At 37.5% G+C, this 25,299-nt stretch overlaps 7 protein-coding genes across 7 annotated transcripts; 4 read left to right on the top strand and 3 right to left on the bottom strand.

The window, feature by feature from the left end:
- Nucleotides 1-2,253: 2,253 nt before the first annotated feature.
- Nucleotides 2,254-5,156, top strand: PHYBLDRAFT_166378 (C2H2-type zinc finger transcription factor; the record flags this gene model as incomplete). The annotated part of the gene is made up of 8 exons (XM_018435410.1): nucleotides 2,254-2,339; nucleotides 2,404-2,497; nucleotides 2,563-2,667; nucleotides 2,748-2,871; nucleotides 2,940-3,266; nucleotides 3,383-4,349; nucleotides 4,427-4,671; nucleotides 4,738-5,156. 8 exons carry the CDS (start codon nucleotides 2,254-2,256, stop codon nucleotides 5,154-5,156), a joined length of 2,367 nt encoding a protein of 788 aa, XP_018294450.1.
- A 1,817-nt stretch (nucleotides 5,157-6,973) lies between these two features.
- On the top strand, nucleotides 6,974-7,973 carry PHYBLDRAFT_158309 (hypothetical protein). The gene is made up of 2 exons (XM_018433764.1): nucleotides 6,974-7,730; nucleotides 7,789-7,973. Exons 1-2 carry the CDS (start codon nucleotides 7,023-7,025, stop codon nucleotides 7,834-7,836), a joined length of 756 nt encoding a protein of 251 aa, XP_018294449.1. The 5' UTR covers nucleotides 6,974-7,022; the 3' UTR covers nucleotides 7,837-7,973.
- A 43-nt stretch (nucleotides 7,974-8,016) lies between these two features.
- On the top strand, nucleotides 8,017-9,101 carry PHYBLDRAFT_158308 (hypothetical protein). The gene is made up of 5 exons (XM_018433763.1): nucleotides 8,017-8,101; nucleotides 8,153-8,164; nucleotides 8,226-8,277; nucleotides 8,353-8,583; nucleotides 8,653-9,101. Exons 1-5 carry the CDS (start codon nucleotides 8,036-8,038, stop codon nucleotides 9,009-9,011), a joined length of 720 nt encoding a protein of 239 aa, XP_018294448.1. The 5' UTR covers nucleotides 8,017-8,035; the 3' UTR covers nucleotides 9,012-9,101.
- Nucleotides 9,102-9,109: 8 nt separating this feature from the next.
- PHYBLDRAFT_143380 (hypothetical protein) lies at nucleotides 9,110-10,571 on the bottom strand (the record flags this gene model as incomplete). Its single annotated transcript, XM_018430974.1, has 3 exons — nucleotides 9,110-9,427; nucleotides 9,495-10,422; nucleotides 10,561-10,571. The coding sequence occupies 3 exons, from the start codon at nucleotides 10,569-10,571 to the stop codon at nucleotides 9,110-9,112; spliced, it is 1,257 nt and encodes a 418-aa protein (XP_018294447.1).
- A 1,493-nt stretch (nucleotides 10,572-12,064) lies between these two features.
- On the top strand, nucleotides 12,065-12,681 carry PHYBLDRAFT_59941 (hypothetical protein; the record flags this gene model as incomplete). The annotated part of the gene is made up of 2 exons (XM_018440581.1): nucleotides 12,065-12,228; nucleotides 12,429-12,681. 2 exons carry the CDS (start codon nucleotides 12,065-12,067, stop codon nucleotides 12,679-12,681), a joined length of 417 nt encoding a protein of 138 aa, XP_018294446.1.
- A 293-nt stretch (nucleotides 12,682-12,974) lies between these two features.
- PHYBLDRAFT_143379 (hypothetical protein) lies at nucleotides 12,975-14,189 on the bottom strand (the record flags this gene model as incomplete). Its single annotated transcript, XM_018430973.1, has 6 exons — nucleotides 12,975-13,197; nucleotides 13,289-13,440; nucleotides 13,496-13,591; nucleotides 13,672-13,802; nucleotides 13,923-13,939; nucleotides 14,011-14,189. The coding sequence occupies 6 exons, from the start codon at nucleotides 14,187-14,189 to the stop codon at nucleotides 12,975-12,977; spliced, it is 798 nt and encodes a 265-aa protein (XP_018294445.1).
- Nucleotides 14,190-22,613: 8,424 nt separating this feature from the next.
- Nucleotides 22,614-24,062, bottom strand: PHYBLDRAFT_88105 (hypothetical protein; the record flags this gene model as incomplete). The annotated part of the gene is made up of 1 exon (XM_018443686.1): nucleotides 22,614-24,062. A coding segment is annotated over one exon (1,449 nt), but the record flags the coding sequence as incomplete, so codon positions are not given.
- Between the last annotated feature and the right edge of the window lie 1,237 nt (nucleotides 24,063-25,299).

Below are 25,299 nucleotides of genomic sequence, written 5' to 3'. Positions count from 1 at the left end.
GACAAGTGATTTCAAAATTTAACAAGAAGGATAAAAAAACAACAACATAACACCGACAGTGAGAGGTAAAGCAAAAGCAAAAAATAGTGCATATATACATTACTTTGTAAATAATAAATGCTTATATAAATAACAATAATAAAGTACAAGTCATTTTTTCCCTTCCTTATCTACAATATAAACTATGTATCTGTATATTTATGCTGCTCATATTGAACAAGGCAAAGTAAAAATGAATTGGAGTTAGCGTGACAAAACGCATTTAAGGACACCGTTAAACATGCTAGAAAGGACAGTTAATTCATTAGGATAATTTACTATGGAAGCAAGCAGCACTACCCATTTCTGGGTCTTTTTTAAAATGTGCAATGTTGATAGTATATGCTGTTCACCAGCGTACGAGGGAATTGAAAAAAAAATTACTTTTCATAGTAATTTATTCGATTTTGATTTGACAAACTTTCTAAGATAAGGAATCTAGTTACAAAAAAAGAATGTACTAAACGACCATATTCTATAAAGCTCATTTTCTATAGCCAAGAGGAAACAATTCATTAGCAAAAAATAAAATAAAAATGGACAGGGTATTTTAGTACAAAATTAAGGAACAAATACTGAATAACAATCGGGATTTTATATAATGCAATACAATTTCCTCGATGCAATTCCCTCGATGATTCCCTCGTACGTTGGTGAACAGCATCAATGTCCGATCTGGTTCGACCCATCTCCCTTTTCTATCCCCCTCCTTTTTTTTTTTAAAAAAGAAAATTGTTATATCAAAAGCTGATTTGTACTAAGCATACGACAACTGAATCAAAATACATATGTTCGAGAAATATCCTGTATTAGTGTTACATCATTTAATATGATATACTTTTGTATACATTTAAAAAACACTGCTAATAATTCAATTTCGAAATATGGACAATTTTTGAGAATAATAAATGGTCACAAATTGTATCATTAAGGAGGGATGTTGACCCAATTATACAAGATTGTGCGTGGTCTATAGGAGACAATTCTGCCTACTTTACATCGAAACTGTTAGTGTATGTTCTGATGACATTCGAGTAAGAGCTGTCACCAGCAAAAAATCTAACTCTCTAATATTTATACGATTAAAATCTCCAAACTTTGCCCTGAATTTAATCCAACTTTCTTAGATCATTTCTCGGTCAATTATACTTTCCCTGCTTTATATTTTGAATACAGTGAGAATGGTAAATTTTGTCACTTTGAGAACATTGAATGTCCATAACCAAAAAATAAGCGTCACTTTCCAAAAAACTAATGACACAAAGCCAAAAATGATTGTCCCTTTATTGCCATTCACCAGCGTACGAGGGAATTGTCGAGGGAATTGCATCGAGGGAATTGAGTCACGTCATATACGATTCTGATTGTTATTCAGCATCTGTTTTTTAATCATTTACTAAAATACCCTTCTAATTTTTTATTTTTTGTTAATGATTTGTTTCATTTTGGCTATATAAGATGAGCTTTTTAAAGTATGGTCGTTTAGTATATTCCTTTTTGTAACTAGAGTCCTTATTTTAGAAATTTTGTCATTTCCCTCGTACGCTGGTGAATGGCATTTGTAGAGAAACTGTTTATTAACAACGTAAACAGAAAACATGTTTAGTTCTTGAAATTTGCGATTATTAAAAAAATACACTATATGTAGATATACAACATAAGCGTTAGCTCTTTCAATTTACCCCCAGATTAACCTAAAGTGGTTGATGGTTTGCTAGGGTAAAACTCTTAGGACACATTAAAACACGTTACCGCACGTTGTACTTTCAATGCCCCACAAATTCAAACAACCAAGTCTATGGGTGGATCCTTCTTTAAAAATATTTATTTGTTTGTTTGTTTTTGGTACTTTTTATATATATAAAAAAAAAGGGGGGGGGGGGGGGGCTTTAACTGGCTTAAAATTTCATGCTGGCTGTGTTGCTTCAAGTGACTGTATCACCATTCTTCTCTACTGCTTCATGGCTGCCCACTTAAGTTGATTCAAAAAGTCAACCACGTAGCTCAAGACACCCATAGGGTACCTATAGTTTAGAATACCGACAGCACGGACATGAAATAGAGAAGTCACGGCATTTCCACGAGTACCTCAAAGGTTGCGTGCTTTGGCCATCCAGACCATCCTAAACCACGATACGCCCTGAGCCCTCTTAGCTCTAGAGAATTTTGCAGTTTTGCCACCTTTGTAGCTCTAATACTTGATTAAAAGCTGCCATGTCGAATGCTGTAGATGACATTGAGCGATCTGATAAATACAATGCTTTTATTCAAGATCTCATGCAATTCCATTCTAGAAAAAGGTAAAAGCCGAGCCAGTTTTTTTCTCTTTCAACCGGTCAAAAGTTTAGTATGTTTCTTCTTTAGTACTCGACTTCAAACCGAGCCAGTATTGGGAGGAAAAAAAATCGATTTGTTAAAGTTATACGAATCTGTACTCGAGGCCGGTGGATTTGATCAGGTAGAAAAAGAGCAAAAGAGAAAGACATTTGTTTAACAAAAAATTGAAAAATTGATTCTTCACAGGTCACCAAGAATCGCAGCTGGAAAAAAGTAGGAGAAATATTTCAATTCCCCTCTACCTGCACAAACAGTGCCTATATCCTCAAAGGACTTTACATCCGAAACTTGGTAAGATTATATTGGATATATGGTTGGAATACTATGTGATAGTATGTACTAATGAAAGTAATGATATGTGGCGTGTATAGTTGGGATGGGAGGAAGAGAAGATTTGGCGCAAAACGTGGGTACCTCCTAAAGAATTATTTGGACCAGAAGCACACAAGGCATCTACACTAGCTGGAAAATCTTACAAGAAGAATAGCAGTCCGAGTAAGCATAATCAATCTTAAAGACAGAATACGGTCTTCATAATTCATTGGCGTTTGTCATTTTATTAGCTCAAAAGCCATCTTCTCATAAATTCACTCGAGCTTACCAACCAATACAACCCGATCTTACCTATCAAAAAGTATCCGCAAATCACCACCACCATCACTACCAGCCTGCATCACAACCAAAACCACAACCACAACCACAACAACCTATTGATGTGTTTGCCCTTCCACCTGGTTTCCCCGCCCTTGCCTTGGAAGGCTGTCCATCGTTCGAACAAATTTCAATAACAGATGAACACAGCCAATGTTCGATTTCAGAACTACATCACCAAAAGCCCCCTCCTGAGCATATTCATTCAACCGATGGCATGTCTTCTGGGTGTTCTGCAGGTAATAAAATAAATATATTTATATAAATGTGTGAATGTGATAATTAATTATCAATTAACCATTCTTGGTCACAAACTATAATAACCTTCTTACTTTCTAATAATAACTTAATACAGCCCAGCAATTTGACAACGATACTAGACAAAGAATCCTTCACGGATTAGAGTACGGCACATCAGTAGACATTGAATGGGCTCTAAATAGCATTGTAACACTTTCATTCGAATGCCCCGAACAACTTAGACTTGACAAGATCCCTACTCTTTTGGATCTTTTACTACATTGCGCTGAGCCCTGCCTAGTCGAGAACACATTTCCGGGAACCGAACCGAATGCAATGGATTTAATGAGTGACAGCCTTGACAGATGCCATGTGGATCCTCATAAAGCAAAGTCAGAAATGGCACGTAGACGAATATTGACGGTGGTTCATATTTTACGTAACTTTTCATTTATCGAAAACAATGCACGCATATTGGGATCTAGCCAGCGTCTCCGCCAGATGCTGGTGCGTGGTCTGGTACTCTCATCCGGCTCTTATTACACACATTGTATCGATGTAATGGAAAATATGGCACCGTATATGTTACTTGCAGGCCACGCAGACGAAGTAATTTCTTGTTTGGCGTCCCTTATATATGGAACCAATAGACATTTATTGATTGGAGCCTTAAGAACCCTGACCCTTTTGGCTACTTTGCCCGAAAACCAGCTATACTTGATCCCCGGATCAACACACATTGCAGAGAGAGTTACCCATTTGTTGGTGGTAAACGATGAAGAATTGACCGGAACAGTACTGGAATACTTGCTTCAATATACACGCATGTCGAATATATTCCGTTTACAATTATTGACCATGCATTCCGGAGCTGACATTGGTATATTTGTGTCACTCTTGATGCTAAAGTCCAAATTCTTTGACCCTATTACAATTAAAGACGATTCATCAAGCGGATCGAATAGTCCTACACAAAGCATCATGAGTGGATCACCTCAAATAGAGACCCATGCACATGGGCCATGTCTACCTCCCCTGGATGAATACCAACAGCTAGATGAACCATATAGATGCTTAGGATGGTAAGTTTCTTGTGTGCCTTGTACAAAAAAAAAACAAAGAATCTTATGTTATAGGTGTATCTTTATCTAATTTTCAGGCTTAAAGATAAATTTGAAGTCGCAGACCCAATGACAGTTTTGTCGCTGGACGACATGTATCTGCTGTATGAGATGCGATTTGACCATGAAAAGGCTCTTAAAATCAAAGATTTTTATACTGTTTTAAAGATTGCCTTTCCCGTGGCATCTCCTACAATATCACCTATGGCGAATGGTTCAGGTCCTGTTCTAGAAGGGACATATGTGCGTGGTATCCAGATTAAGATGAATATCTTACAAGACGGTGAGTAACCTAGACAAGATATAAATATAACATACTCATATATTACTTTCATATCGATAATTCTAGGTCCCACAATGATGTGCCAATGGACTGATTGCTCACAAAGTTTTAGAAACCCATCCCTTCTTCAAAGCCATGTCATCAAAGACCATGTTGGATCTTCTTCAAAAGATGAAGAGATGTTTGGATGCATGTGGACTGACTGCGTGGATTCATTTGAAGATAAGCGAGACATGGCCTGTCACCTTCAGGAGCATGTGTCCCAACCAACGTATATTGATAATTCAGATGTTCAGGGTATTGCACTTGTGGCTGCTCATCTTCTTCGCCTTTTGTCGCGGGACAATCACAGCCATATATATTTTATGCCTTACGAAAAAGAGCTTTCTGTTGCAGCCTGTCAACGGCCGAAGCTAGCCAAGTTTGTCCAGACGATATTCTCTAATTTCTCTCATAGCATCCATTCTTCTGTGTATATGTCTTAGCGAAACAATTTCACCTTCATACCACCATATACATCACAAAAAGCATGTTGCTTATGTCTGATAACCATAAAGTCTTATTTGTACCTCAATAATCTATCGTTATGGACTGTGCGACCATGGCCTGATTGTCACATTTTATTTTCCTCGTTTTGACAATGGCGGTCATAAAGTCTAGATCCAAACCCACCCGTGGAATCATTAATCGTGTGCTTTCGGGTATTCGTTCTAAAACCACACTTCTTCTTATATCCTTTACTTTTTTTTTATTGTTGTTACTATTTTGTACTCATTGCTTTCTCTATGCAGAATAAAGCCTATAGTATTATCTTTGTTGCCATCTTATTTCTTTGATCACACACAGATATATACACGTATATACACATACACACACATACACACACATATATATTTAATTATAGATCATTATGCTTACAGCCGGCGCATCTTCCAGTAAGGCAAGATCCATCCCTGAGCTAGCTGACCACCATGAAGAAAGTCCAGCAGAAGAAGAAGAAGAGGAGGAAGATGACAGTTCGACAATGTCCTCATCGCTAAGCATTCCTGACGAGAACATCAACTTTGATCTCGTATACGCTTTGCACACGTTTGTAGCCACAGTTGACGGCCAAGCGTCTGTTGTAAAGGGAGATACGCTCATATTAGCAGATGATAGTAATTCATATTGGTGGATGGTTAAGGTTATGAAAACCTCAGAAATGGGATATATTCCTGCTGAAAATATTGAGGCGAGTATATATTAACTAAAGAAATATTCAACCAAGTAAAAAGACAGAAGGGCTGATAGTTCTATATATAGACTCCGTTTGAGAGACTTGCCCGGTTGAATAAACACCGAAATACAGAGGTAGGCGTTCAAGACAAGAAACGAGTACACTTGAGATTGATGGACGTGTCAAGATCACCAGTCCACAGTCCTTCCCAACCCAGCCAAAACGACCATCTCGACGCCCTGCTCGACGAGTGCACCTATCAAATAAGATTAAATTTCAGTCACAGATAATTGGAGATGAAGACGAAGAGTGGCGGGAGGATTATGAGGAGTCTGAAGGCGTTCTTCCTTCGGCTGAAGAAGATACAAATGACAAAAATACAAATCCAAATTCGCCTAATCCAATATCTAATAAGAGCAATACCAGCGTAGAGCCTTCTATTTCCACACCACCAGTGGATCCTCCTGAAGCTTCCCCAACTAGTCCAACATCAGAAGATCCGAAGCGTAAAACATCGGATACATTATGGCGACTTTTCTCTCGTAACAAGACACGGCAGAATCCAGTGATTCTACCGGATATAGTCAGAGAGACAGAAAAACAAGCAACGACGTGTGTATTACGAGTATACGCAGGAAATTTAAACGTGGGTGCGACATATAACTCGGTTTTAGTAACGAAGGAAACAAAGGCAGAGGAAATGCTGATGCAAGCTATGGAAAGATTTCACATATCGCAAATTGAAGCAAAAGCGTCGAGACGATTGAGTACAAGCGGAATCGAATATTATCTTTCTCTAAAGCCAATGGACAACGAAGAAATTGTTTTAGCTCCTCAAGATAAACCACTCGTTATCTTTCAGTCATTAACCGCACACCTAACAACACCTATGCCCCCATTAAACCACATCAAGCAACTTTCACAACATTTGAATGGTGGTGACTTTGGTCTGAATAAGACGGTCTCTAATCAACAACGGGCTAGAAAGCAACTCGAAGAGAGTCAAATTAGATTCTATTTACACAAACGCATTCGCCGTGTGAATGAACGACAAGGCGAATTATACGTAAAGATTTCGCTGTACACACCACCAAGTTTATCTCAGAGTGGATTATCAAAGAAAAAGTCAGCAGAAATGGGACAGGAGCGTATTGATAAGATTATCGCAATTCCTTCTAGCAGTAGTGTATCAGAGTGCACAAAAATTGCCCTCGATAAATTCCATCTTGCTTATGACAGAACAGAAGGAGACAAAGGAAATCGGTACCGAATGACTCTTGTATTATCCGGGAAAGAAAAGGTTCTGCCAGACACAATGTCTTTGGGAGATGTGATTCGAGATCATGCTAGCTTATTGACGCCCGGGCAGTTTATTTTGCGACAATTTGGGGCTTCCGCCCCTGTGGTTCCTAAACGGAAAACAACACCTGTGCCGATCCTTGATCCTGACACTGCACGAATGTTACAGAAGCTGGACTCTGCACTGATGGCATTTGATGAATCGAGTGATGTGGGTCCATCAAGACCGTGGATGGAGGTTGCACGTTATGGAGATAATGATATTGATATTATACTTCCACATGGTGTGCTTCGAAGTACAAACCTACCTAACCAACAGATGCAGTATGCTCTTATGGCGCCAAAAGGAGCCAATGATTTCTCGACAATCCTCAAAAAGGTGGTTCAGCCTAGTCAGCCCCCAAGCCGTGCACTTGATACCATATCAGATATTGAGCTTGCAGCACTTGTAAAGTATGGGCGTGCATATTTGGATACACATGAACGTGGGCCTGTTTTGCAACAAGACGGCGCAAATCTCTCTAGTCTTGAAGACCTTCAGAATGTAAGATTTGCTTATATTGTAATAAAAAATTGGATTGATATTAATTTGATTTCTACAGGAATTACAACGTATAATGGCTGCTCATGCCCACGTAAACCCCATATAAAAATATCTTTATCAATCAATTGTATACATTAGTCTTTTAATATTCCCCCGAAACATACCTTCACCACAAAGCAAAACAAACCGAACCTCGGTCGTCTTCATCGGACTTGGAATTACGTCATTCAACCTCTGTCTTTCTTTCTTACTTTCGAAACTACTCTTCTTCCCGTTTTTTCTTTTTCTAAAGATTTATGCACAATATGCAGGAAGAACAAACTCATAAACCCACTGAACAAAAGTGGCTACCACTCGAAGCTAATCCAGACGTAAGTCTGCAGTCTGAATCTAGCTTTATATTATACTGACTCTTTTATTAGGTGTGGAATAAGGTAATAAAAAGGAAGCATATATTTATTATTTTGAGAGACAGCCAACTTCTTTATGCAATAGATTATCCATAGACTCAAAGTAAATAGTCAATGGAACTTTGTTGATGTCTACGGTAAGAGTGGTTTTAGAATAGATCTTATAAGAATGTTGACGAGAAAGTCTAAATCATACCTTATCGCCTGAATAGGCTTTGAGCCTGAATTACTAGCCATGATCCCTCGTCCTGTTACAGCCATCATCTTCTTATTCCCATTGACTGAAAATTACGAGAAGTTTAAGGAGGAAGAAGAAGCTCATTTAGCGCGTCATGAGCAGAACATTAGCCCAGACCTTATCTTCTTTAAGCAGACGATTGCCAATGCATGTGGAATGATTGCCATTCTTCATGCGATTGCTAATAATGATAATGAAATAGTCGGTGCGTTGCCAAATTAAATATGATATTAGCTATTTCCTCACGAAATTATTCTAACTTAAAAAAACATAGGCCCAGGATTACTTAGTAATCTTTTAGAAAAGGCAGCTCCAATGTCTCCCGATGAGAGAGCCGAGTTGCTTGAGAACTGTACTGAACTCTCTTCAGTTCATCAAGAGGCAGCCAACCAAGGCCAGACACAAACGCCCGATTTGGGGGATGAAGTGAATTTACATTTTTCATGCTTTGTAAAGGTTGATGATCATTTGTACGAATTGGATGGTCGCAAGCCTTTCCCAATTAATCATGGAAAGTGTACTGATCTGGTTGCCAGTGCAGCCAAGATTATCCAGCAACATATGGCTCGTGACCCAGATGAAACTGAATTTAGTGCGATTGCTTTGACAAAACAACCCCAAAGTCAGCAATAATTAGCACCAACAACCATTGTAGTTGTTAGAGAGTTCTTTCTATTAATTTTCAATACGATACAATACATCTCCTATTTGTCTATAGCCATCAAATAATTTCATTCGCGTGAAATAGTTCGATCAATATCCATGTGAAAAGACGGGTGTACGCGATTAACCTTTTCAAGGATCTTATTGGCATCTTCTCTGTCATAAGCTGCACCTAAACTCATCTCTCTTAAATAAGGCAGTTTCATCAACAGACTACCGAGAATGGATCGTGAGATTTCAGATTCCAATCCACTCACATCCAAGGTCTCCAATGCAATTGGCGTTATGTCAGACTCGTTTACAAATGCACGGAACGCCTCATCTGTTAACGACCTGCACCCAGAGACATCGAGATGTTTAAGACGATTGCAATGCAGAACTAGAAGCTATATATATATATATTGAAGCATAAAACAATTAATTAAAAGCTAGAAAAAATGTTTTTGGTCTTACTTGAATTGCTTCATCCTCAACACCTGCTTGATAAGCCAATAAGAGAGTTTCAAGCAAGACACATTGAGAGGAGAGATAGACAAATCCTTCGCTTGAGAGTCGGTTGCATTCGCTGATATCGAGGTGTAACAAAGAGTACCGCGAACCATCAACAATTCCTCTTAAATGATCAGATGACAGACTTGCAATGTCTCGTAACCGTAACCGTTCAAGTCCTAATCCGGAGTATGTTTTTGTGGGGCGACTGAAGCGTGAAAGGGCACCTGCAGATAGCTTGGCCTCGGCGCAATGTTCTAGCCCAAGATCTTTTAGGCCAACACATTGCTGAATAGATTCAAGTACCCGATCGTTGATATCTGTGAGGCGAATGCATTGTAAGCTTTGATGATGGTGCATAATAAGGGTTGCCAGGGTGTCTGGATCAATTTGACCGCATCCGTACAAAATCAGAGTTTGTAGGTGGTGATGTGGCATAAAGAAGAGTGGTAATATGGCCTGTGTTGATAAACAATAACAATGAGAGAGATCAATGTAGCGTAGATGTGGACTAGCAGCAATAATTTTGTAGAGTGTTTGGCTTTGTGCTGCCATATATGAGAATTCGAGTTGAACAAGGTTGGGGAAGCCAAAATACTCAAAGAATTCGAGTTCAAATTTACGACAAGTGGGGTCGTCGCGGGAAGACCAGCGAAATGTTTGTATGAGTTGGTGATAATCACACGACAAACTTTTTACTCGGTGTTTCCCTTCAAGTGTACTTTTGACCTTTAGCAAGCTAATAAGGGAGCGTGGATGAAGTGTACGCCACAGACGAGCAGACGCGGCATCATAAAATACTCTACAAGTAAGAACCAAACTGAGTAGATCTCTGGAATCAGCAACATCGCATATGAGACCTGCAATTTCAGGAATGAGTAAAGGCGACACCCTTTCGTAGGGAAAAAGGTAATTATGAAAAGACATGTAATTGTTAGGTATAAAAGAGAAAAGAAGAGACTTTGCACAACAAGTGTGTTGTTTCTCTATGTATATATATGGCGCTATTGTTGGCCGAGCGCATTCTTACGCATTTGCCATGCTGTGTGATTTCCACAAACAAACCAATAGCCGCTATGGCAAAGAAGAAACCTGTACAACGGAAGCACAAGCACCCACAAATAGCATACCCATGTGAGGGAATCGGCGAATGTTTTCTTCTTGTTTTATGGGGTATAATGAGCTGTACGGAATAATTTAATTTATAGACACAGAATAAAAGAATATAAAAGTTATTCGAAAGTGGATTTTCTAATTTGTAAATTCAAATTGTTCAGAGAGAAATGCGTATAGTCTATATCGATCTTATTCTTATAAAGCATGTCTTTGGTATAAAGTGCATTTATTAGCCTTTAAAGATCTTCCGCCTAATTAGGGTTTCAAAAAGAATATACTTTAGATTTTAGTGCAATAATGGCCTACTTATTGGCTAAAAGCTACCTTTTTCACAATATATACCTGGATAAAGAAGCGTCTAACGCTCAAATAAATGTATACAGAGAGACTTACAAGCTTTTACATATTTTCTTTTTAACTGCTTGTTTGTTAGTTTGTCTGTACAGTCGTTCCACTGCCGCCTGGACATTTTCTTCTTCTCCGAAAAAGGTGATCGAACTTTAGAGAAACATTGATTGGTCTTTTGGGCACACTCTGATTTAAAAAAGGAAATTAAATTGCACTTTCTCTTTTTGAAAACAAGTTGGTCAAAAAAATAAAATTAGCTTGGTCGACTCTGATCAAACCAATTTGGTCAAGTACAAAAGATGATGGTCTGGATAGGATTTTTATTGAAGCAGCCATCAAATTGGTTAAGAGGATGATGAAGAAAACGATCCAAATTCTCCACAAGAATAGTTTTACTCACTTTAATGATTCTTGAGCTGAGCATTTCAACATCACTAAACTTTGTTCGCTTCACTTTACTCTTCAAGACGACCCAAAATTGCTCAATAGGACTATGCTCGGGCGAGTAAGAGGAGAAGATGTACCGATATATACACCCTTCTAATGATAACTGGGCTAATCATATTTGGTATATTAATTGGAGCATTATCCAAAATAATATGGAACGCTCGCATTTCAGGAAAATCATCCATGATATATATATACTATCATTGAGGAATTGAACATGTTGCCCAAAAGTAGTTTCCTTAGAAGCGAAAATCCTATCCTCAGGTGCTTCTATTTTTTTTGGCGTCAACAACCTTTCTCCTTTTGATATTTCCAGACTTTATCATGGTCAAGTTGACTATATTACAAGCACAAATTGGTTCAATAATAGTCTGCGAATGGGCTTTAGTAGAGAAAGTCGCAACACTTGAAACCGAACATTTTTCTGACATATTATTCTACGGTAGATGCTGATGTCAAAAACTGACTCTTTAACAAGTACACAGTTCTTCAAAAAATCGGCGCCCCTCTCGGTCTACCCTTTGATCCAAGCTGCGCGGACTTCAAGAGTCTTTTTTCTTTCGAAATTTCCGGCAATAACATAGCGGCTTACTACTTTGAGACAGATATTACACTCTTATTTTATGAACTCTGCGACTATATACTTCTTTATCTCTACCCCAGCAAATCTTATATCAGATAGTCAGTTGCGTACTGAATTGTCACAGAAGCGCCCTCATAAAAACAACTTGATTAAGTGTTCTTTGCGCGCGCCGTTTAACGGATTAACTAATCTGTTAAAAGTACGGTTAGTCTCCTTCAAAGCGATGTTTTTTTTTCTGGATCATTATCATAATATTGCCCCCATTTTTGTGCTGCATTGAAATTAGCATCTCCAGCTTTAGATAAGTCTTTTGGTTTCCTTAATCTCTCATAAATAGGAAAAATAGCTTCTTATATTCTCATCAGTGTAAATATTGTACTGAATAGCTCTTTATTTTATTTTAGGCCGAGGGTCTTCCATAACGACATCACGCTTATTTACTTCAAGTTGAGACTTTTGATTTTTGGTGGATTGACGAAAACCAGCCAAGCTCTTTTTAGTCTGAATAATTTCTCCTTCAAGTTTAAAAGTTGGTTCATTTACCTCTTCATTCATAATACTTCCGTGGCCATCTTCACAGAAAAGCTGCACACTGAAATAAAAATAAATTTAAAAGTGAAAAAGTATTTGGTCAAACAGTTGACTAAGCTAATTTAATTTTATTCTTGGACCAACTTGGGTTCCTTTAAGAAACAGTATACCAAAAAACCAATAAATCTTTCTCTAAAAACTTGGCCACCTTTTTCAAAAGAAAAAAGTCCAAGTGGCAGTGGGAAGATTGTAAAATAAAGTAATATATATATATATATAAAATGAGGATGATTTACAAACATATACCCCATTACATTGTTCCTTATTTACCAGCCAATTTACTTTGATTATCATTCATAGTCGTATATATTTTGGCATTCCCTATCTACTTCAAAGTACCTTACAAATATATAATTAATCTATTCTTGTATCGTGTCGCTATCAGATTTTGGAGTACTGATGGGTATAGGATCCCAAAACTTCTTATCTTTTGCAGACATCTTTGTGTTAATAAATTTCTGTATCGAGAGATCGTTAAAGATCTGATTGTTGTCGAATTCTTTTGGAAATGATATAGTCTCGATGATCTCAACCGCTGGGATAAGGTAAGGACATTCTCTCTTCAAGTCTCTATCCAATTGACTTTTTTTTTCAAAGCAATTTCAATGAGTTTTATGCGGGTACACACATCATGTAATAGAGTAACAAAATACACATAGATACGTATACATACCTTCCAACGTACATATCGAATCTATTTCCGATAAGTGTAATGTTCTGTAGATTCTCTTGGTTCCAATTTACACTCAAGGTATTGCTGTAAAGGCCTCTTCCACAATGAGGCATGTAAAACAGAGTAGGCTTGGTTACAACTCGCTTGCCTTCCTAATCTACAATTAGACTTTTTTGTTTTGTTTTGTATATTATCCGTCACTCTTACTTCATTTTCTTCAATAATTTCAATTTCCTGTTCGTTGCAGACCTTTTTATCAAGATCTGTCATGACTGGATCATAAATGTACATCTTTCCTGGAATCTAAATCCACAGCAATAAACAATCATTTAATATTTACAGCATATTCCCCTTTTTTATATAAATAAATACATAGTACTTACCTTTAACAATTCACGGATCAAGAGTGCCAATTCAAATTGATATTGCGCATTTTTTGATTTTTGCATAGATCCAATGCCATAACAGATAATGTCATGAGGACCAGTTGGAACAAGATGTTCATCAAATATATCTATTGTTATCAACAGATTTATTAGAAATATTTCCTTTTTCTTAAAAAAAAAAGGAATGGTCCCTGAAATATGATTGATTTCATTTTCTTCCTTGCCTGACAGCTCTTTATAGAATCGACTCTCAATCAATGTTTCTCTAAATAATAATAATGCAAGGATAGATTAGAATTTGCCTCAATTAACTTTTTCATAGATCGTTTTACATACTTTCGCTGAGTAAGAGTGGACTTGATGTCATCAATAGTCCAATCGTCATAGTCCTTAAACACATGCTTGTTCTTCTCATTCCGTTTTCCTCTTCCTTTCTTTTTGCGATCTGTTGCCTTGTACTTAAAAGCCTTTTCGACAACAACAAATCCGTCTTGATCAGGTTCAACTGCTGGCATTAGAAGAGTAGGATAAGGTTAGAGTACAAGAAGTATACGTGACAACGTTTCGTTTCATGTAAGCCACGTACTTTCTATTAACTTTCTCTTGTTTGACACTTTGGATGCTTGGAACTCAGCACCGATGGCCTTCAAGGTTTTCCCTAGCGTCCTCGGTGTATTACCTAAAAAATCTATAATCGGTTCAATGGACAAATATAGGAATATCAGCTATTATTATGGTATTAATGAAACAATGAGCAATACTAAATAGCAAATATTCTGGTGAAAGTTGATCATTCATCTAAGCAAGAACATAGTAATTACTGAGCTGGATCAATCTTCGGAGAGATTATAGAGTAATGAAAGAATGAAAGATAATAAATTCAGCCTCTACAATGACCAGGAGTAATTGGCTATTGTTACATGCTAATTTAAAGCCTTTTTGATATGGTACTTTAGTAAGACATAATTTAATACTAACATACCGTCTCCATAGCTACGTCAAAGTGAAGAAGATATGTACGAGTGGAAACGCCACCATGAAGAAGTTCATAAGGCCCTGTATTTTCAGGCCCATTAGTCTTTGCATACTTATGCCCGAGTGACCAATTTTTTATTATATCTTAGATAGAAAATGTGGATTGAAAGTACTTGTAAAGCTTTCAATGAGAATAACTCGTCATTTTAAAGGCTGAATTTAGTATATGTTACTCTTTGTATTGCTTTATTATCTCTCCAAAAATTGATCCAGCCCAGTAATTACTATGCTCTTGTTTAGATAAATGATCAACTTTCACCAGAATATCGGTTATTTATTATTGTTTATTGTTTCCTTAATACCATGATAATAGCTGGTGTTCGTATATTTGACCATTGAATCGATTATAGATTTTTAAGGTAATACACTGAGGACGTTGGGGAACACCTTTAAAGCCCATTTTTCACTGATTTTCTCATACATATGCTTCATCAAGGTTTTTTTTGGGCCTGCTCTTATGTTTGGCTACTGGCAATAACATAGGGAGTGACCTTTCTTCTTAGGTTGGTACTCCAATTTCCTCTGAGCGTTATATTCCATAAACCGGATACTACTAGCAACCCTTTTCCATTACTGAAAGGTATCCATGTCTCTGATGCTTTCAAGCTCGCCCAGGATGATATACTACTCCGACGACCCTTCCACTTAACACTATCTGGCCTTATTTTTGCACAATTTTCGGATTGATAACAAACTTTTCGCTCAAGCTACTATAGGTGCCCTTCGGCGACATATGGCCCCATTGATGAAGACAACAAACCTGACTCCTGCTCATCAGAAGAGGGTTTGGCGCCCAACCATCCTAAACCACTGTTAGAATGTCTAGTGGAATGTTCTGTGGAACTGCGTCCCAATTCTTGCTCGTGTCCACCACATCATTCCTACTATCCTGCTCTTCACTGCTTGTATATTGTACTCTGCACCAACAGAGGACCATATACACTTTTCTTCTCTTGCTCTTCTAAATCCCGTGCTTAGAGAATCATGCTAGCTCGTCATACACCCAAATAGAATGCGCTGGTGGCAAGCAACATCCTCCTCCTTGGTAATTTCCCAAAGCATTCAGATACGTCTGCTCTGCTAGTTCTACAGGTAGCCGTCACTGCGCATGCAATTTGGCGCCCTCACAGGAACTTCGTCTTTGAATAGTCTCATTTCCTGACCGGTGTAGTAGTGGTGAAAACTTCTATTGTTGTGTCACGGAATCTTGCAATTATGGTCTTCTACATCAAAAACTTTATTAATGTCCCAAAAGAAAAGTTAATGAATAGGCCTCAATACAGCATTTTACGGAACTTATATAGGTTTTATGTAACAATAAGCTGTAGTACACTTCCAAAAACAGGTCTATTTTTAAGAAAAAGAATTATTTAATTAATAGCCCCAAAAGTGGAAGATAGCTCGAAGAAGTAGTATGTACTACGCTTTTACTGAAATCACTTAATATAATATTGCAGCATATAAAGTAGTTTTTAACTCGGCTCAATAGGAGTCTGTGTTTGGTGCTCATATCTCTTAATATATCCAATCCTTCTTTCACGTACTAGGAACGAATTTGTAATACATCGAAAGAGAAATTCGGTATAATAAGAAATACGAGTACCAAACACAGCTTGTTAATTTCAGGAGAGATACTATTGGGGTTTCAAGGCTTTGTTATTGCCTTTTGCTTGCTACTTCATACTACTTTATATTGTTTCATTTTGCAATATAATTATTATATACTTTAATAAAATCAAAACACATTATATAATAATAACATAAGAGGTAAACTCTGCCGTTTACAATATAAATATCTTTCAGTTTAACAAGACTTACACTGAGAAGCAAGTAAAATATAATATAAGCGATTCTTAGAACGGCATTCTAGTAAAAGTGTGGTACATACTACTTCTTCGAGCTATCTTCCACTTTTGGGGCTATTAATTAAATAATTCTTTTTCTTAAAAATAGACCTGTTTTTGGAAGTGTACTACAGCTTATTATTACATAAAACCTATATAAGTTCCGTAAAATGCTGTATTGAGGCCTATTCATTAACGTTTCTTTTGGGACATTAATAAAGTTTTTGATGTAGAAGACCATTAAGACGGCAGAACTTGCCCAAATACACTAATTTATTTTTAGTATCCTTATAGACAAGACGACAGCGCAAGATTTTGCGTAGGATGTTTGGTGTAACACATTATAGAAAATTGCACTTTTAAAGTCCGTCATGGCAGCATTTGGTTCATTTTGTGAACAATTTGGTGAAATCAGTAGTTTTTACTAAAAGCATATCGACGTCACATATTACGTACTATGTTATTTTTTTATCAAAAAGCTGTGGGTGCAGATAGCTTCATACATTTTGTAGGTGCTACCTTCTTTTGCGGAGTACGTTTAGCCGTCTGCGAATTGACCCAAAAGGCCATTTATTTTTATTATTTTTATTATTATTATTATTCTAATTTTATTACTATTACTATTAATACGATTATAAAAAGAAAGAAAGAAAAACAAAACGAAAAGAAAGGAAAGAAATGCCATCGACGCGCTCTAATAGAACAGGAAGAGGCACACTTCAAAATTACTCGCAGAATGAAGAGGGCGACATTGTTGATGAGGAAAACGATGGTGTACCAAATGAAGAAAATGAGCAACAAACTCACCTTCAACATAAAAATCCGAATTTAACAAAACCTCAAGAACTATCATATCAATTTATGGAAATACTTTTAAAGTGCGGAATGAATGAAGTACCTTTATACTTTGTATATATATATAAGAAGAAAGAATAATCCGACTTATTGCATTGTATGTATGTGTAGAGGTGATAGACATGGACTGTTGTCAGACAATGAATCGGATCAATCAAGTCCAATCACTGTTCAAATAATCCAACACAGATTAGCGATTGGTGAATATATAGATGTACAAGCTTTCAAGGTAAGAAGAAAAAAAAGAGAAATTTATATGCAATAGGGTTTATATTTTATCTATTTTGTGTGTGTCTATAATATAAATTATAAATATTAGCATGATTTGGATCAACTATTTCGAGCGGCTCTGGAGAGAATAGGGTCCAGTCGTGAAAAACAGGAAGAACTGGCCAAGTTATACCAATCTTATACAGCAACACTCCGGTTAGAAAACAACCGTTTGAAAAGAAAACTCGGTGAACCAGAAGCTTTAGAAGGAGATGATGTTGTGTTTTTGCAGACCACTCTGTTTCGACCCACACCAGATGGATTTGTTTTTGCAGATGCAGTACCCAATAAGGCCAAAGACAGTTCATTACGTAGGTATTAAAAGCATTTGTATCCACACAGTTATTTATGTATTTACTTGTATCTAAATACTTTGTCATTTTATCAGCTATCAATATCCAAGAACTTGCTGTGTATCCTACTCCACCGTCTGCATTTGATCCACCTTCTCTGAAGTCTACTGTACCTCTCCCACCCAGATTCCCACCAAAGATCTTTCGACATGAAGACAAACATGTTGTTCCCAGTAGGTTTATAAACCTTTAACGACATCATATTCCTAATATTTTCTGCATTCTTTTCTGTAGTCCAGTGGTTGGATTATGGTGCATTTTCGAGCTTTGCCCCTGCGTGTGATTCACACAACGCAAATGTATCTTATGAGAGCACATACATGGGAAGAGCAGCCAAACGATTCCGAAGATGGGAGAAGAAACAAAGAAATCTCCAGACACTCGGGAAACCGCCTAGTCATCCAAAGCAATCTCAACGTAGAAAAGATACCAATAATCACCAACCTAGTCCCCAACCTAGTCCTCAACCTGAGAAATCAAATGGTGTCCATGAGCTCAAGATAGATACAGATTGGCTCAAAGACCAAGGACTGGATGCAGACTCTATCCTTGAGGCCTCAGAGAATGGATCATTTAGTGTTGATGATATATTGATAGACAGCCCACATGATATCGATATTGTACTAGAGAGAAATGGCCAACTTTTGGAGAAATTGCTCGAATGCCAAGAGTATAGGTTTGGCTTAGGGGATGCAAGATGGTCCAAGGCTGATGACAAGGAAAAGGAGATTGGTAAGGATTCCCTTTTTTTCAAAAAAAAAAAAGGCAATAAGCTTTAGACAACCGAGAATTCCTAGATTTGAGTGCGTGTATTTAACCCTCAAATTTAATTATTATTATTGTTTTAGCCCAAACCCTTCAAAATCGTCTGCACAGTTTATTGAATCAGGTCCCACCCAAAGATGTTACCAAACCAGAAGACGTCCAATATGCTATGAATACATTGCCTCTACTTGAGACTGCCTACAGAGGCTCTCTCCCAGCCAACAAACCCTTTGCGTTTCCCACGACAGACAAGGCCGAACCTTTACCTCCTTATGCCAACATTACACCAACATATGCAAAAGAGCGTTGGAGATTAATTGATGTTTTGCCAATGCCTCCCAAGCCCAATAATTCTACTCCACCCATAGGACAACAATACCATAACCAGCCACAACCCAATGCCCCTGGAAACTTTCCCATGTATGGAAAACCACAAGGAGGTCAAGGGTGGGTACATCATCAGCAACCACAGCCGCAACAACAAGCACAGCAAAAACAAGCTCAACAGAAGGCACAGCAGCAAGCTCAACAGAAGGCACAGCAGCAGGCACAACAACAAGCACAGCAACAGCAAAATCATCAACAACCACAACCGCAACCACAACATCATATGAGTCCTAGTCCTCCGCATCAGCTCCACCATCAAATTCAGCAACAAAATAGGCGTGTTTCTGGTATACAATCTCAACATATAGGTTCACCTAGCCCACTTGGAGCAGTGCCCCACACATAAAAATAAGGATAAGAGAAATACAAATAAGGCAGAGATTTTAGATGGTCAAATTCACAGTAAGAGAAGAAGGAAAACACAAACCAATATTGACTATATTCTCTATTTACATATCTACCTACTTATCTGTCTATCTACTTTTATTTATATATATATACACAAATGATTTTTTTTCTTTTTCTTTCTATATTTTTTTTTCTTTTTTTTTTTGTAAATCAACAATCTTTTTTATAATATTGAAAACCGGAAGAAAATTGAAACACACAAACATGACAATAGCTAATTTGAACAATTATTGGCTTACATAGAAATAGAGAGGGTGTAAACTTGCTGCAACTTACTAAACAAATATTGGGCAGCGAGAGATGTCTTTTTTTACCAAATTGTTTGTTTTATGCAACACGCATTTTAAAGTTATAAATATTTTGGAAAATATCCTTAAATATCCTAATAAGGGAATTTTTGTTATTTTTCCAAATTGCATAAAGGCGTCTTTTTTATGCAAGTCACAAATATTAAGAGAAGGTTAACTTATTTTATGTATGATGGATTTACTCCACACTTCTTTAAGGCCTATCTCTTGTATAAATTTAATTAAAGTAAATAATGATTACTGGGTCGATTTATTTAATAAAAAGTATACCTTTCTTAGCCTATTTCTCGAGAGATAACACATCTATTTTACTTTTTTTCTTACAAGATATAGACTATTCATATCAAAATCGCCATTTGCTTTTGCGGTTGTGTCCAAATTTATGTCACAAACGGCAATTTCGATACGAATATTTTGTATTGATCTCTGGGCGACAGTGCGAGATTTGTAAGACGTATTTGTAAGAATTACTAACCGTTATGAATGTATTTTCTTTTCAAATAAATAGTACAGAAAGATATTCTTAGGTTATTAACTTATTAAACATCTTTACACTAATTCTTTTTTAATATTATGTATGCTCAACTCTTTTAAATACAAAAAAAAAGCTTTTAAAAAAATTATCTCAAAAATGCACCTTAATTTTTTTTTTTCGAATTGTGCGCCTTACAGATGCGTTTTACTATATTTTGTTTTATCCAAAAAAGGTAAGCAAAATGTTCGCAAGTTAATTTTGATTCGTCAAAAAAGTAAAAAAGAAAAAAGAAAAAGTTAACATCGTCTGAATTTAAGGTAGATTGTTACCGAGTGGACATCATCTGAGCTTTTATTTTATTTTTGGTTTAATTGTAGCTTTTGTACTTTTGTACTTTTGTACTTTTGTAGCTTTTGTGTGCGTGTGTATTCTTATTCTTATTGTTTTTCTATTTATTTCAGCACGCTTTTGTGTAAGCTATTAATGTACTGGGTTTTACAGATGGACTTTGCGTAGTGTTACATTAGATTATCATTGTGTCGATCCGATCAGACCAGTCGGGTTTATTGGAATGCATATATTTATATTGGAAATGAACCTTTAATTTCTTCTTATGGGTGAACAAGGAATTGCTCGTGGGCCGATTTAATTTATCTAGGCCTTCCATCTTTAATCAACTGAGTTTGTAGGGTTAAATTGTCAAGGTATGACCTTGGAAATCCTTCATCTGACAGTTGGCTTTATGGAGTAATTCGAATGCCTGGGGGTTTTATTAAACAACAATTGAACAATAAATAAGAATAGCACACAAACATATTACTATCTATATGTAAATGCGTCTCTATTATGTATGAATGGGCGTGTATACTGCGCATGTCTATCGATAAAACTGTTCTTCTTTTCTTTCTCTTTTTCTCTATTCGGTTTTATATATTACAAAGTATACAAGTTTATTCATTAAATATTTTATGATTTTGTACCTCTTGTGTATGTGTATTTTTTTTTAAAAGAAGAAGATACACTGATAATGCGAATAACTCTTTATAGGTATAAATTACATGTATAAATATAAAAATAAATAGGCTCATAAATATACTTTAATGACCAGAAAGATAGACGATAACCAAGAGAAGAAGATCGTCGCTAATTCTATACAATAAACTCACAAAAAAAGGGAATCCAAAGAATCTGACCTGATCAAAGATAAGCCAATTTGATATACATATAATATATAATAGAAATATATAGGATGTTGAACAGCAAGAAAATTGTCCCATTTTAGGGATTTCTTTCTTTTCTTCCTTCTATCGAATATTGGAATAAAATTCATGTGTACATTTGATATTCCTCTTCTTTTATTGTATGTCTGTATAAATACATATATTGGTTTGACAGATGTGACAGAAGCCACACGACATTTCTGGAAAACATAGTCCAAAAACACACATACAACCACATGCGGCACAGTAATCTCCCCCCCCCCCCCTTTTTTTTTAAAAAAAAAATCTCTCAAAAACAAAACATTAATCGGCAGGGTCCACATAAACACATGCACATATCTCTTATACTTCTTTCATAACAATCTTTAGTAAACCACCACGCATACACAGAGAATGGACAAAGTCAAAGATTTTGGTTTGTGATTTGATATAAAGCGATCCATATTTATTATTAATAAAAAAAATGAAGAAAATAGGGGGAATGTTAAACAGAGAGAATGGAAAGAAAGAAAAAAAAAACAACAAAAAAATTATATGCATGAGTTGAAAAGAAAGAAGATGTGGTGAGGATACTCTTGTGGGTTTACAAGTTTTTGCCTGGCTTTGATTTTGACGTTGACGTTGAGTTTGGGTTGTAATCGTTTCTTTTACTGACGACCACGGAAACCACCTTCACGCTTGCGGAAACCACCTTCACTGCTGCTGCTGTCGCGGGAACGGAAACCACCCTCACGGGAACGGAAACCACCTTCACTGCTGTTGTTGTCGCGAGAACGGAAACCTCCTTCACGGGAACGGAAACCACCCTCACTGCTGTTGTTGTCGCGGGAACGGAAACCTCCTTCACGGGAACGGAAACCACCCTCACTGCTGTTGTTGTCGCGGGAACGGAAGCCTCCTTCACGGGGACGGAAACCACCTTCACGGGGGGCAAATCCACCCTCACGGGAACGGAATCCACCTTCACGGGAACGGAATCCACCGCTGCCACCACCGTTTCTAGATCCTCCACCTCCACCAAGGCCAAGCTGTGCGAGGAAGCGGGGAGACAGGTGAGGAATGTCTGTGATACCGAAGCCACGCAAGAAATCGTTGGCATGTTCAACGACAGATGCGCGGGGGAGACCAAGGGTGGCAACACGACCAGCATAGTAGCCAAGGAAGCCAGTATAAACCTCTCTGACCATGTCTTCATCAATGGAGTTCAACGCAGCCTTGGTGAGACGTTCGGTAGCCTCGATATCCTCATCAGCAATGGTAGGGGCAATGAGGTTCTGTACGGGAAGATCACCAATCTCTCTCTTCAAAAAGTCCTTTTCGAAAGGAGCCAGCAGAATGACACCCTCACCTTCGCGACCAGCGCGACCAGTGCGACCAAGACGATGGATGTACTGTTCACGTGTAGAGGGAACACCGACCTGGAGAACGAGCGAAACACCAGGGTAGTCAACACCACGGGCAGAGATGTCAGAAGTGAACAAGATACCGCCGGATGTCTTTCTGAAGCGATCGGAGATACGGGTACGCTGTTCCTGAGTCTTCTTGGAGTGGATCTCATAGATTGTGCGGTTGGGCATAAGCATCTTGAACAAATGGCTGTACAAGATTGTGGACTTTGTGGTGGGCAAAAAGACGATGACTTTACCGGTGTTGGCAGACTCGTAGTTGGTCAATAGGTTGCGGACAAGACCGAGCTGCTCGCCGTAAGGAGCAACGAGAGCAGACTGCTTGACGTGGACGTGGGTGTTGTCATCCTTACCGACGGTGTCAATGAGATCGTATTTAGGAGACAGGGCAAAGTCACCAAGGTTGCGGCGGATGTCCTGGGAGATTGTGGCAGAGTAGAGCATGGTCTGACGTTCTTCGGGAATGTTGGCAAAGATGCGCTGGAGTTCGGCCTTGAAACCCATGTCGAGCAATTGATCGGCCTCATCCAACACAAGAACCTTGAGGTTCTCACACATCTTCTTGAAGTTGGGAACGCTGGAAAGCATATCGTTGAGACGACCAGGGGTAGCAACTACGATGTCACAACGTCTGCGTTCCAAACCCATAATCTGACGGCGCTTAGAGTCACCACCGACCATGCAGTGGACCTTGAAGGGATAGTGGGAGCAGAGCTTAGCAGCCTCGTCGGCGATCTGGTTAGCCAACTCACGAGTGGGCGAAATGATCATGATCGAGGTTCCTTCAAAGTACTGGAGGTCTTTGGGAGTCTTTCCAGCCATTGCGGTCTCAATTGCAGCGATAAGGAAAGCAAGAGTCTTTCCGGTACCTGTCTTTGCCTTGACAAACATGTCATTTGTGTTGGGAAGTTTAGAGAGAACTGCTTCTTGGACAGGGGACATCTCTTCATACTTGAACAGCTTGCTCAAGGTGCGCTGGGTGACAGGGTTGATAGCTTCGATGGAGTCGAATCTCTTCTTTGCTGAAACTTCAGGTACGGTCTCTTCTACGCTAACAATAACCTCCTCTGGGATTTCTGATACAATATCCTCAACTTCGGCTACGATAGGGTTGAGGGCAGCCTCAGTGTGCATAAAGGCATAGGGTGTGTATTTGAGATCCTTGAAATGGTGACCAATGTTCTGGTTGGATCTGAAGATCGATTGAGCTAAATGACGTTTTCAATTTTCAATTTTTTTTTAAAAAAAAAAGGTACGGTTAGTAACTGTACTTTTATATTGAGTGTAGAAGAAGTATACAAACCTTGAGACACACGAGCAGGAGAGAGGACCTGTCTAGAGAGCTGAGTAAAAGCTCTTTGACCTGTGAGGCGAGCAACTGAAGGTACAAAGATTTTGCTCAACATGACAGAAGATTTGATAAGGTCCAGAAGGAGGAAAGTGATGTTTATGGAGCTGTAAAAATAAATAAAATATATATAAAAAAAAAAGAAAGTCAATAACACAAATTTCGACCACTTGTTTTTGGCTGTCACAAATTCATCCGGAGAAACCTACCCAATTCTTTGGTAAAGCCTATATGCCATTTGTACATTTACAGATTTATACATATATATATATGGACATTATTGGTGATTTGATTGGTAAACGTACCTTAATTATGAGTTGAAATTTGAAACATAATGAAACCAAAAAGACAAAACTAATCAATTGTCTTATATTTTTTTTCTTCTTTTTAGAGCTCAACATGTTCTTGACAAGGGTAAAATATAAAATCAAAAATAAAAAAAATCAAAATCAAAAACATATTTTGCGGGGCTAACCGGAGGGTCAAGAAATAGAGAGAGAGAAAGGAGAAGAAAATAGAAATGCCTCTTACAAAATCAGGAACAGATAACAAAAATGAGTGTTGTATTTTGAGTCAAAGCGGGCACATAATGGAGCCATTTTAAACTAAAATGTAAATATAAATAAAGTTGTGAATTTTTGTGTAGTATATAAGCAAAGTTTTTAATTAATAGGATATAATCAGTGCATATTTAATAGTAAAACCATCCAAATAAAAAAATCATTTGCCCAGCAAGTGAAGGCCTTGACTACCAAAATAAGTAAAGAAAACAAGCAATTTTTTTTTTTATTTTTTTTTAACCAGCTTGCATTGGTAGTACAAGGTTCCCAAAAAATACACACATAAAGAGAGAGAGAGAGAGAAAAACAAAAGTCACAATTGGAGATTTGTATTGATCTCTTATTGTTCCAACACATCTGCTTTAAAGGAAGAAAAAAGAAAATATATTAC

This window comes from Phycomyces blakesleeanus, assembly GCF_001638985.1.
Source record: "Phycomyces blakesleeanus NRRL 1555(-) unplaced genomic scaffold PHYBLscaffold_6, whole genome shotgun sequence".
Taxonomy (NCBI): Eukaryota; Fungi; Mucoromycota; class Mucoromycetes; order Mucorales; family Phycomycetaceae; genus Phycomyces; species Phycomyces blakesleeanus.
Note: the sequence above shows the minus strand (reverse complement) of the source record. Positions and strands in the feature narration are given on the sequence as shown.